This window comes from Zonotrichia albicollis, chromosome 1, assembly GCF_047830755.1.
Source record: "Zonotrichia albicollis isolate bZonAlb1 chromosome 1, bZonAlb1.hap1, whole genome shotgun sequence".
Lineage (NCBI taxonomy): Eukaryota > Metazoa > Chordata > Aves > Passeriformes > Passerellidae > Zonotrichia > Zonotrichia albicollis.
The window spans coordinates 13,544,546-13,556,621 of NC_133819.1; the positions used below are offsets into that span (position 1 = coordinate 13,544,546).

The 12,076-nt window shown below is 35.1% G+C and overlaps 1 protein-coding gene across 4 annotated transcripts in view; it reads left to right on the forward strand.

Annotated features, from left to right (window-relative positions):
- The window catches only part of CUL2 (cullin 2), a 41,119-nt gene extending 29,809 nt beyond the window's left edge, over window positions 1–11,310 (forward strand). For all 4 annotated transcript variants that reach the window (XM_074557340.1, XM_074557288.1, XM_074557228.1 and 1 more), the window contains exons 15-21: window positions 460–612; window positions 996–1,073; window positions 2,820–2,886; window positions 3,948–4,150; window positions 6,489–6,590; window positions 7,302–7,418; window positions 10,505–11,310. In XM_074557340.1, coding sequence (XP_074413441.1) covers window positions 460–612; window positions 996–1,073; window positions 2,820–2,886; window positions 3,948–4,150; window positions 6,489–6,590; window positions 7,302–7,418; window positions 10,505–10,636 — 852 coding nt within the window. In that variant the 3' untranslated portion in view covers window positions 10,637–11,310. The remainder of the gene's footprint in view (window positions 1–459; window positions 613–995; window positions 1,074–2,819; window positions 2,887–3,947; window positions 4,151–6,488; window positions 6,591–7,301; window positions 7,419–10,504) is intronic.
- The last annotated feature ends 766 nt before the right edge of the window (window positions 11,311–12,076 follow it).

The following is a 12,076-nucleotide window of genomic DNA, read 5'->3' on the forward strand; positions in this document are numbered from 1 at the left end:
GTGTTGAGAGGGAGCAGCAGAGGGTGCCAGAGGTAACTTAGCAATTGGTAAATCTGTTTCCAATAGCTGACAGCAAAAGCTAATGTTTAGGTAGTCTATGAAAGATAAAAGGCTGAGTGTCACCTAGACATTTGAGATTTTTATGAGGTTTTGGATAATTTTTTTAGCTGTATTCAAGTCATTCATGTTAACCTTAAAAAAGTACCAAGAGCTTTCATAAACATGTCTATCTTTTGATCTTATAAAACAATATTTTTCAAATAGATTAGTGTATATAAGGTGAAACTAAGATAAAGATAATTTTATTTAACAGTGTTTGGTTTTTATTATAACTAGTGTTTTCTGTAAATATAACAACACTTCTGCTGACTAGATTTTCATATTGTATTAGTAAGGGAACATAATTTATATGATGAGTACTGTTTTCACTTTGAAACCTGTTACAATATTTCTTCACAGCAAGCCTGTGGTTATGAATTTACCAGCAAGCTCCATCGAATGTATACAGACATGAGTGTTAGTGCTGATCTCAACAACAAATTCAACAACTTTATCAAAAACCAGGACACAATCATTGATTTGGGAATTAGTTTTCAGATATATGTTCTACAGGTACTAATGTATGTTTATTGCTGCTGAGTTATTTGTATTTACTTTTTATGTTCTCATAACAAATATACAACATTTCTAATTATGAATACTACTTTATATGGGAGCTGATGGCCTGTGGTCATTGGGGAATTATTTACTTTCCTAGTGTTTCTTGTAAAATCAACCCACTAGGTCCCTAAACAATAGTGATATAAAATTTCAGTCTTAATTCATACCTCAGCGGGGTGTGCAGAAGGTGCGCTAAAAAATGATCAGTAAAACTTCCTGAATTAATTGTCTTATGCCATAATGCACACTATACATCCACTTAAGAGCGTTTATTTTTTCTTAATATATGTGTTGTATGAAAATTTTAATGCTTCTGTTTTTCCCAATACTTTCAGGCTGGTGCATGGCCTCTAACTCAGGCTCCTTCTTCTACATTTGCAATTCCTCAGGAACTGGAAAAAAGTGTACAGATGGTAGGTTAGTAGGAGGCTTCCTGTAAATATGTGAAAAATGTAAAATAACTCCAAATGAAAAGTCATCACTCTAACAGAGAAAAACTTGAGCTGCTTTATTTTTATTGTAAATTATGTCTATCATATTTCCAGTCTATATGCAATGTGGAAGGGTCACCCAAATACCTTACTGCATTTATGTATGGATTTGTGTAGACTTTTCACATCTCTCTTCTACACTTTATGATTGCTGAAAGAGATGCTAATAAATGCAATCCAATGAACTAGGTTGGGTCTTTGCTTCAAAACCAACTCTTAATATTTAGATAAAAGAAGATTTTGTTTCTAATATTAAATCTGAACAGTCTTAAAGCAGATTAAGATGCAAATACAAGTTTCTTATTCCCTGTTTCATAGAAGCTGTTCCAAGTCAAGCTTCATGCAAACTTCTCTAAAGTTTCTCAAAGCAGTAAAGGTTTTGCTTTAGCCAAATATTCTTTTCGTATGTGATTATTTCTACACTGTAGAGGTATTTTGTTGCTTTTGATTATATCATTGTATTCTAAATGTTACCTGTACCATTTTGTTGAAAAACAAAATATTTGTGTTGATCTTTGGTAAGGTGTATTTGATGGTGAAGTACAATTTAGGCGATACAAATTTTGTATTATTGGACATAAGAGATTTTTATAGCTGTTTTTACACCTTACATTGCTATTTGATGTAAGTTATAATGGCAAATGCCTTTTTTTGTGGTGAAGGATCTTTTTCTTGTATTACTGCTGAATATTAGGACTACTTATTCAGCTCTGATTTCCACTTAAGTGACACTTGGTTTTAGCAATATAATAGTTCCTGACCCAGACTACAGGATCACCAGCTGTGATGAGATTTTGCTGTCTTTGTGGGTTTAAATAGGAGTATTGTCACAAAGTATATTGCCTCAATTGGAAAATTGGTACAGAATTGTGTGTCAGAAGCAGCTCAGAGTCTGCGTTTCTTGTCCAATTTCACCATCTTGCCACTTTAAAGGAGCAAACTTATTCATGTGTGACCTAGGTAGAGATCAGTGCTTTAAATGAGAATTCCCTAAAGAAACAGAACATGACCTTGAGAAGGGAGTACTTGAAAATTGTCTGACAATGTCTTTATTTGCTGTCCAATTCGATGATTTGACCCATGGAGAGTTCTCTTAGGATTCTGGCAAGGGCTTAGAAAGAAAAACAAATTATTGCAATTGCACTCCAAAGTATCTGAGGGCCTGTGTAACTGGGCAACCTCTTCAGCAGCTTTTTCTGAGACTGGTGAAGCTTCCTGTGAATGTATATTTATCTGAGTGGTGTATAAATACTGCTTTTCATATGTGCAAGCTTGTGGGTGGAGAAGCACCTAATTCCTAAAGAGATCAAAATTCCCTGTTTTTATGTTCTTTTACAATGTTAATCAGTTTCCAGACCAAATCAGAATAAGCCAAATAGGTGTGTGTACACAGGATTGGCATTGTGGGGTTTAGGGAGTTTGATCTCATTTTAGGGAAAGGTGTTTTGAATCAGCTGAAGTTCTTCTCATTACCAGAGGTAGACCTTAAATTAAGATGCAGTCATCACCCATCTTCTAAAGGAAGATGCTGTCACAAATGGATCTGCAGTGTTTTCATCCATTGTGATGGACATAAAACCAGTATTTTTTCATTAGGGTGGTAGGATGATGAAAAATTTTGATGAGTAGTTATATGTGTGACTAACTGATGTTCATTTTGTTTTGCAGTTTGAATTATTTTACAGTCAGCATTTTAGTGGAAGGAAGCTTACTTGGTTACATTATCTTTGTACAGGTAAAAATAAGTGCTTTGCTAAATTTATGATCTAACAGTTACTTGCTAAAAGTTCTTTTCAAATGACAAAAACATGGGGAGTTGGAGCAGTATTTTGCATTTAAAGTCAATGGATGTATTTGGTGTTACATATTAATATTTAGTACTTAGATTTTCCAAAATCCATGTCTTGTAAATTTGTGATTTATTAAATCCAAGTAAAACTAGAGTTGAGTGTCCTTAACTGCAGAAAAGCACTGCAGAACTGCTGAGTTAATAACAATTGCCCTGGAATTGTTTCTGTAGTATAGATGTTCCTTACATAAATACTAAATAATTTTAAGAATGCATATTATACTATTTTACTCAAGTATTTGAGTATCTACATAAATACATATTTTTAAGTATTTATTATTGTCAAGTGTTTATTTTAGTAAGTGTCAGTTAATCATGTTTTATTTTAAGTGCTTTCAGTGTCAGGCTTTAACAACTGAGCACTGCAACATATCAGATGGAGATGAAAACCATAGTCTACAACAATGTAATAAAATTAAAATCTAGTTCTGGTAACAGAAGGTAGCTGTTAACTCATCTTTCACACAGAAAATCTAAATCTGCTTTCAAGTAGATTTCTTCCGTGCTTTTTGTTTTTATGGGAATTTGAAAAATATAAGAATATGAAAAATTTTTGATGGACATATATTTTACTTTGTTTTTAAATCTTTCCTTTAATCAACTTCTTCATTAATCACTATTCTGAGGTTCTGTGTAAGCTGTTAATTGAAATTTATGCATTGCAATGTGTGGAGGCTACTTGGAATTTTTTTAATGGTTATTATATATTTATTATTATTATATATTGCACTATTTGTCCAGTTTGCATAGTTAGGGTGGGGCAGTTGTTGTGGGCCCCACTGTATATGTGTAAATTCACAGCATCAGTTGTCATTGTTCTATTTCAAGTGTTAAATACAGACTTGAGTTGAATGTCTGGAAATGTATGAGGAGCTCTGGTAGTTTGGCTTCAGATGGCTTTTCAGCACCTTTCATCAGTTTATAAAATACGACTTGTATCATTACAGGTGAAGTAAAAATGAATTATTTGTGCAAACCTTATGTAGCCATGGTCACAACATACCAAATGGCAGTGCTGCTTGCCTTCAACAACAGTGAGACTGTCACTTACAAGGAGCTTCAGGACAGTACACAAATGAATGAGAAGGAGCTGACAAAAACCATCAAATCTTTGCTTGATGTCAAAATGATCAACCATGACTCAGACAAGGTATGCCATTATGATATTAAAAAGTGTGATGTTTTCAGTTTTGTCATTCTCATATTTGTTGAGGACTTTTTAAAAATATCCATTGTTTACTTTTATTTTTCTAAGCTTTATTTTTGACCCTTGTGTCAAATCTCTACTTATAAGGAAAAAGACAGGAGAAAGTAGAGTGCCTGTCATACAGGCTTTCTATGCTATAGCAGCATGAAAAGGTAATAATGCAGGGACTCTTCATTGTTTCTGTTGCCTTGCTTTCAAAGTTGTGCTGAAACATTGGAAGGAGCCTGAGCAGTAAACCAGAATTTTACAGTGATCCTGAAAAGATATTTGTGGGATTAAGAGACTGAAAGAAAGAGCAACCATGTTCTTCCTTGTGGACAGATTACAGGAGCCACAAGGAGAGCAAGGAGGACTTCTGTGAGAGGATTTTTGCTGCAGTTTGCCAGACTTATCATTCCATTAGTTTCTTGGAATTCCAGTAATATCTGAGCTTTGTTTGTGATTCAGGCAATGGTTGATACTTCTTTTTCTGACTCTCTCATCCATCTGTGTAGCCTTTGTGAATTTTTTTTTCCAGTACAACAAAGGGCACAGACTTTACTCTGTTAAGAATTACTGCAGAAGAGCCTGTGCATCCCATACAGACATAGCATGTGCTTCCAGCTCACCCAGAAAGCCCACTATGCATGCAGTATCAGACAGAAGGAAGTGAGATAAGCTCTTCAGTTCACTTACAAGAAGTCCAAAGCTGCTCTGACAGCTGCTTTTGTTTTTAACCAGGAAAATTTTAGAAAATGGAAAGTGAGATCACAAGGAAGATCTGGTGCTTGGCTGAAGCATAGGACATGCTTCCAATATCTAGAAATGAGCTCAGGTTGGAACAGTTGCTGGGAAGATGTCTGTTAAACCATGGGTCAAATAAAACACTGGGAGCTGTTACAGGAAACAGTGAGACCTTTAATAATCTTAGAACTTTGCCTGTTATTTAAAGGATTTACATTTATTTATGTCCATTGTATAAGGTTCACCCAGTTCCTTAAAGCTTATGTCATAGAAGAAGGAATAATACAGCTTTCCAACCCTTTTACTTTCTAATGATTACCACTGCATTTTCCAGTTCTTTGCCTTCCAGACTACTGTATTCAAGTGTCTTTACTATTTCTGTTTTCTTTGCACTCCATCCAACAATGTGATAGCAGATCTGTAGACAGTCTATCAGCTTACTTATTAAATAAACAAGTGAGCTTTAGTGGTTTAAGCAGTGGAATTCAATACACAAACTTCTCTTTACCTGTATCTGTGCCAAACAGAAAAGTAAAGTGCAGTAAATGTTGTAGTTTGCTTTTGCTTGTTTGTTCATTTTGTGACCGGGTGTGGAGGAAAGAGCATGAGAAGCTTCACCTCAAAATCTTCATTGGTTCATTTGAATTATGCTTTTTGACTTGATGCTCAATACACAATTTATTTTGGTTTATATTCAACCATGTCAGCAGAATAATGCTATAAATTAATGTTAGCCTATTTTTCTGTTAGCTTATTATTTTTCAAGGTCTTTCCCATTTCATGTTGTATTTTCTATACTATGCCTGGTATCCTGATTTTTATGTATATTGTAACAAAGGCTATTTGTTGCAAGATACAAAATTAGAGTTAATATTAATTTGAGTGCATATTTAGATAAATATTTTCTGTGTTTACTAAAATACTTATGCTTTAGACAGTTTGGCAAGATTCCGAGGTCTCAGAATCCCAGTAACTTTATTCTGCTGGAAATTGGTAATGCTTGTACAGACTCTTGCCTGGAAACTGCAGAGATCTGCCCAGTCATGCTGTGTTGAATTTCAAGGTGTTTTTACCATAGGAAAAAACCCCTGAAATAATAATAACAATAATAATAGTTGTTATTATTATTATTATTATTATTACTACATATATATGTGGTAAAGAATGGAGATTCTGACAGGAAAAAAAAATTGAAATCTCCTGGAAGATGTGCACTGTGGTAGTTGCAGTTTGTCAGCTGTTTCTGCTATAACATATCAAAATGTTTAAATGCTTTTCTTTAAATTCTGGAAGACAACTTTTGTAAAAATTACAAAAGCAGCAGCTCCTCTTTGAGGTCCTCTCATAGATAAATGCAAATCCTACTTTCTTTGCAGGGAAAAAATGACGTTAAACTAGCTTTAAAAATTGACCCGGTTCAAGCAGCATTTTAGTATTTCCAGCTACAGATCTGATTTTTTTTTCTGTATATGTAAGACCCTAACTGTGACTTTTCAAAGTAAATTGTTACTATTTTCTGGTTCCATTCTTGATTTTAAAAAATGATTCTGTATTGCAGGAAGATATAGAGACAGAGTCTACATTTTCATTAAATATGAACTTCAGCAGTAAACGAACAAAGTTTAAAATTACCACATCAATGCAGAAAGACACACCACAGGCAAGTATTCTTTGGTGTTTCTAGCCTGAATAGCTTAGAAACCTTACTTTTCTAAAATGGAATTTACTGTGTTAGTTTGGTGTAAGGAGATACCAGACTCCATTAGATTTGCAAAAGAAATTTTGTAGGTTTAAAGCTTAAGGAACACAATTTTTTTGTACTTGAAGTATAGGCAAGAGAAGGTGAAATAGGGAACAAGAAGTAGAAAAAAAAGATTAACAAAATGGTAATACCAAATGGTATTGATGTTTAGTCTATGTTGTGAGACTTTTTTGTTGCTGGTGTTTATAAAGGAACTTACTGCAAGAACAGCAGAACCAATCAACTGTTTTCCTATGATTTTGTGTCCTTTGGCAACTAAAATCAACTCCTGTGTTGTTAATCCATGTTCTCAATGTATCTCCTAAGACACAGGATTTTGTACAATATAGGTATGTGTTGCCAAACTCAATAAATTATAGTCAATTCTGATTGCTTTTCTCCCTAGCAAAAACATTGTTTTAGATGCCTCTCTCCTACCTTCTTACTGACTTTCATGAAACCAGATATCCTTGATTTATGGACATACTTTTACTGGAATTGAACTACACCTGCATTTTTTTATTATTAGTTCACCACTTTTAGTAAAGTAAAGAGAGATTCAAGATACTTTTATGCACTCTTTATTGGTCTTACTGTGTTTTGAGCATTGCTGTTGTTCCTGTGTGGCAGGAGATGGAGCAGACCCGAAGTGCTGTGGATGAAGACAGGAAAATGTATCTGCAAGCTGCTATAGTCCGTATCATGAAGGCACGGAAAGTGCTGCGACATAATGCTCTTATTCAGGAGGTGAGAGAAAGTCCTGGAGCTTGATTTCATTAAAATCTTCAGGATAGTAGGGTACAACATCAGACTACAAAACTCAGCCATGTGGAAACCAGTACTTCTGCAAAATTAGTGAGAATTTCCCTGGAGTCTATTCTGAACTGCAGTACTGGAGCACAAGCTGGGATCCCTCAATCTCATAAATGTGTCTTAGCACCAAAGCATTAAGTTCTTGCTCTTTCCTGTTAGCTGGTTCTGTGCCAAGAGATGTTGTACCCTATAAAAATCATTGCCAGAGCTATGGGTTCAGTTGAAAACCTGAATAGGGATATTCTAGTATGGAATTTCCACAGAAGCACTTAGCCAATTCTGTGCTCTAATCATTACTTTATTATAACTCATGGTTTAAATTTTAAAAGTTGTCTGAATATGGAGACATGCACTTTTTAATCTCCCTTTTCCACAAAGCAGTACAGTTCTCTAGATTTTTTAGATTCCAGATTAATGACCTGTGAACTGTCACAGCCTGGCTTGGAAGGAAGTGCTATTTCATTAGTTTTTTTCCCACTTTTCCATCTGCTGGTTGCCTGCCTAATTGTATTTCTCATTCCAGCCTAACACTTGCTTCTTCCAACCAGTTGCCAGTTTTACTTTCCTCAAACTTCCAAAGCTCTTTCTTCAGTTTAATTCATTCTTGCATCTCTGAGCCCTGCTCAGAGAAGACTGGTGGGAGGGGGAATTGAGATTCCTGATTTATTCAACCATTTTGAGCATAAAGGTGGAGAGATACTGAGTAATTTGTGGTGACGGAGGAAACAGTTTACCACACCCACTCCTTAATTTTTATTTCTAAAAATAAAACCTAGCAGCAGCAGGGAGTTTGTAAGCCCAGATGATGCAGTGTGAGACCTCTTAAAGATTTTGGATACTAAGGAAGTGTTTTTACACAAATAGTCTGAAAGTAAGCCTAATTTGAGAAATCTGATTTTGAATATATAAAAGATGAAGTAGCATAGGTTCTGATATTTTTCAGAATCTTTGATTTTTTTTGTTTCCCATTATTTAAACAATCCATGCAATTATGATGAAATTGTGTAAGGATTTGCAATTAAAACTAGAAAATGATAGGCAAGCCCTTTCATCTTTGAGAAGACTTTTTTTCTGCCCACCGTCAAATTATTAGAAAAATTTCTTGAAATGTACTTTGCCTGACACCAGTTTATAAGGGTTAAATAGATCACAAATTTCTGTGTTTTGGAAACAAATCCTTTCTGGTTCCTTCTTCCTTTGTGTAATGGAAGGGCCACTCACATGCCCCTGCTGCATTTTGCTCTTGCAGAATAGTAACATTAGAAGATTTCTCTTCAGCTTTGCAAGAAAGGTGGATTGTTCATGGTTACTCAGTTAGAAACTAGGTAGAAAGTATAGTTGTGATATTGTTACTAATCCTGGTGCCATTGTTATTTTTATAATGCTGTTTATATTCTTAAATATAATGTATCAGTTAAAATGTGCTGTTTGACTTCTTGAGTAAGAAGGAGTATTTCTCAAAGAAGTCTGTTTACTATGAATAGTTAATATTTTCTCACCTCATTAGTATTTTTTCTTAGCTATAAGGGCAGGATTATACTGTTAGAGAGATACTTGAGAGACTCCTTACCCTAATGTAGTTAGCTCTGATTCTAACACTACAGCAGCACACATTTCATTTAGGTTGAGGTGTTCAAGAAAATACTCCAGGCTCATGGTAGACCTGTATATGTCAGCATGTGGTCTCTGTGGAATTGTTAATTGTGTTAGATGCACCCTGGTAATTTCAGTTCTAGCTCAGTGTTGCAGTCCCCTGCAGGGTGAGGTAGCTTTTCCTATAAAATGAGTAAGACTGGAAGAGTAGTGGAGGGGAGATATCAGAACAGTCATTCCCTGAAATTTTTTATTCTGACCATCAGGTATTTCTGTCTGTCCTTCTTACTTGTACTATCTTTGATTAAAAAAACCAACAACAACAAGAAAATCCACACCAATACAAAATTCTCTTTTTTGCTTTCTTTGTCTGAAGTAAATACATGAAATGTGGTGATGCCAATCAGCTTCAGTGGAGGGCTAAGTTTGGTGAAATCCGAGCAGATCTATCAGCTTGTTAGCGCCCAGTTTCTCCTCACTGTGCTGCTGTGGAACATACCAGACCCTTGGCTGTTAGCCCAACAAAACTCACTCTTTTGAGGCTTTTGTTTGCTTTGTTGGGTGAGTTCCACCTGGTGAGTTCTGTTGGCTCACAGAGAGACCCAGCAAACTCTAGAGCTGGGACAAAGCCAGCCATGAGAAGTTGTAAAGAAAATTGAAAATTCAGCTGGAATTAAATAATTTTCTTTACAGAAGAAATAAGAACTACAGGCAAAATATATTGTGACACTTGAGTAGTAAGATCTTCTGTTTGAAAAAATTTCCTACTTACAGATTTGCACATTCTGTTGGTGCAAGAACCCTTCAGACAATTTCTTCCCCTTCTCTACAAGAGAAGTTTTCAGTCTAGAGAAACTTTTAAGAGACATCTAAAGTTTTGCGTGACTGGCAATTTCTTCCACAATACAAATATAGATTTGTTTTTACAATAAATAACTTCTTACTGCATGTATTAAAAAATTCCAGCATAGCCAGATGGAACTCACTAAATTGTAGGTCTGTCTTCAGTGACTAAGGAAAGAGAAGTTCATCCTGATTTTCTCCAATTGTATAGGAAAGGAGGTTAGTGGTAGGGGAGCTCCATTGTGACAGTAGTGAAGAAATGTGTTAATATTAGATTAATTTTTAACATGGATATTTGTCTTCATTTGTACTGTGACAAATGAAGCAAGTGAGAGGAATGAGGAGATCTGGGGAACATGTGGCCAAAGTAACCAGTGAGCTGACCAGTCAGTTTCAGTGTCCTGACACTTATACGTAGAGATACTTTCTTATTTGTTATAAATTAACAATTCCAGAGTTATTTAATCCTGTCTTTAAAAGAAAAACATACTGAATTTGCCTTAAAGCCTTTAGCAAATATCTAGATGACATTTATAACTGTGAAAAATAAAAAATAACACAAAAACTGTGTCTTTCTTTTGCAGGTAATTAGCCAATCAAGAGCTAGGTTTAACCCAAGTATCAGCATGATTAAGAAGTGTATTGAAGTCCTGATAGACAAACAGTACATAGAGCGAAGCCAGGCCTCTGCAGACGAGTACAGTTATGTAGCATGATGTGCTGTCCTGCAGGTATGATTGTAAGGAGATCATTGCTGTCACTGTTTGGTGTGTTCCTGTGGGAAGAGGCAGGCCTGTGCCTCCATAATTGGTCACTTGGCAGCCCCTGTTTTTCTGCTGTTTACAACATCACCAGTGCCATGTCATGAGCGTCAATGAAAATGCCTATAGATATTTCAAGCTCATGTCATTATGACATTTCTTAAAACTTTACTAAAAGAATGAGTGAAGTATTGCTGAAATGTGGAGAATTGGTTGGGTACCATGCTTTTTTTTCCCCCCCTCCCCTTTCACGTTTGCAGTTGATGTTTTTTAATGTATCTTAAGACAAAGTAAAAAAAAAATCACACAAAAAACCTAAATATTGTAATATGACAGATAACCTAATAATTGTATCTACATTAAAATGTAAAAAAAAATGACGAACATGATACTGCTGCTTGTCAAATAAAAAAATAAAGTTATATAATGTGTCTGGAATGATTGTAGAGCTGGATATAGCATTAATGTCTGTAAATATTATTCAGGCCTGAAGAGTAGAAATAATGTTACGTGTTTGGGTTTTGGATAACCTCAGAAGTAGGTCTGACATAACAACTAATTTATATAAAACTGAATACCAGGTATGTCATGTTTGATGTGATTATAAAAAATATTTATGGTTAAGTGCACATCTTGTTTTCTTGAGATTAGGCTCATTTACATTCTCGGTGCCTGAAGGCCTCTGCTCTGTCTGTTAATCCCACACTGTAGGAATATGTTACAAGGGAAAATAAACTGATGTTTGAGGGGATTTAAATGGTGTAGTTCACAAACACTTAGGAATAGTTATCATGAACATCAAAGATAGAATTCAGTGGCTTGGGAAAGCATAAAGCAGGCTGGTAACTGAAAAATGTTTTTCTCTAATGTATTGGGTAGAAACACTACATGGATGGGTGTCTATGTTTGTTTCCACAAACTCATACTGCTTGTTTCTTGTTTTCCCTCCTGACTCCTATGGTTGTTTTTATCATGTTTTGTTTTCCTCTGCCCCAATTAGATTTCCAGCTGTTAGGGTGAGACAGATCCACAGGCTATTTCATGTCTTGTGTTGTTCACCAGGGTTGGCATGGTGACTGTTCACTCTTAAACAAGCAAACTATAATTTAAAAGTACAAACTCTACCACTGGAAGTGAATGGAATTTAAGAGCACTGAGAATTTGAACAGACTGAATGCCTGCTGCAGAACAGTTTCCTCATGACTATGCCTGCAATTATGATTGACAGGATAAATATTAAGTTTAAATGTTCTATTTTTGCCAGATTTATTTGCGTGCATATAAAAATACATATGTAGATATATACTATTTGAAGTATTTTTTTAGATTGTGTAGTATCACCTACTAAAAATCCACACATCAAGAAGTAATTTTAAAGAAAAGCAAACCTTTGGA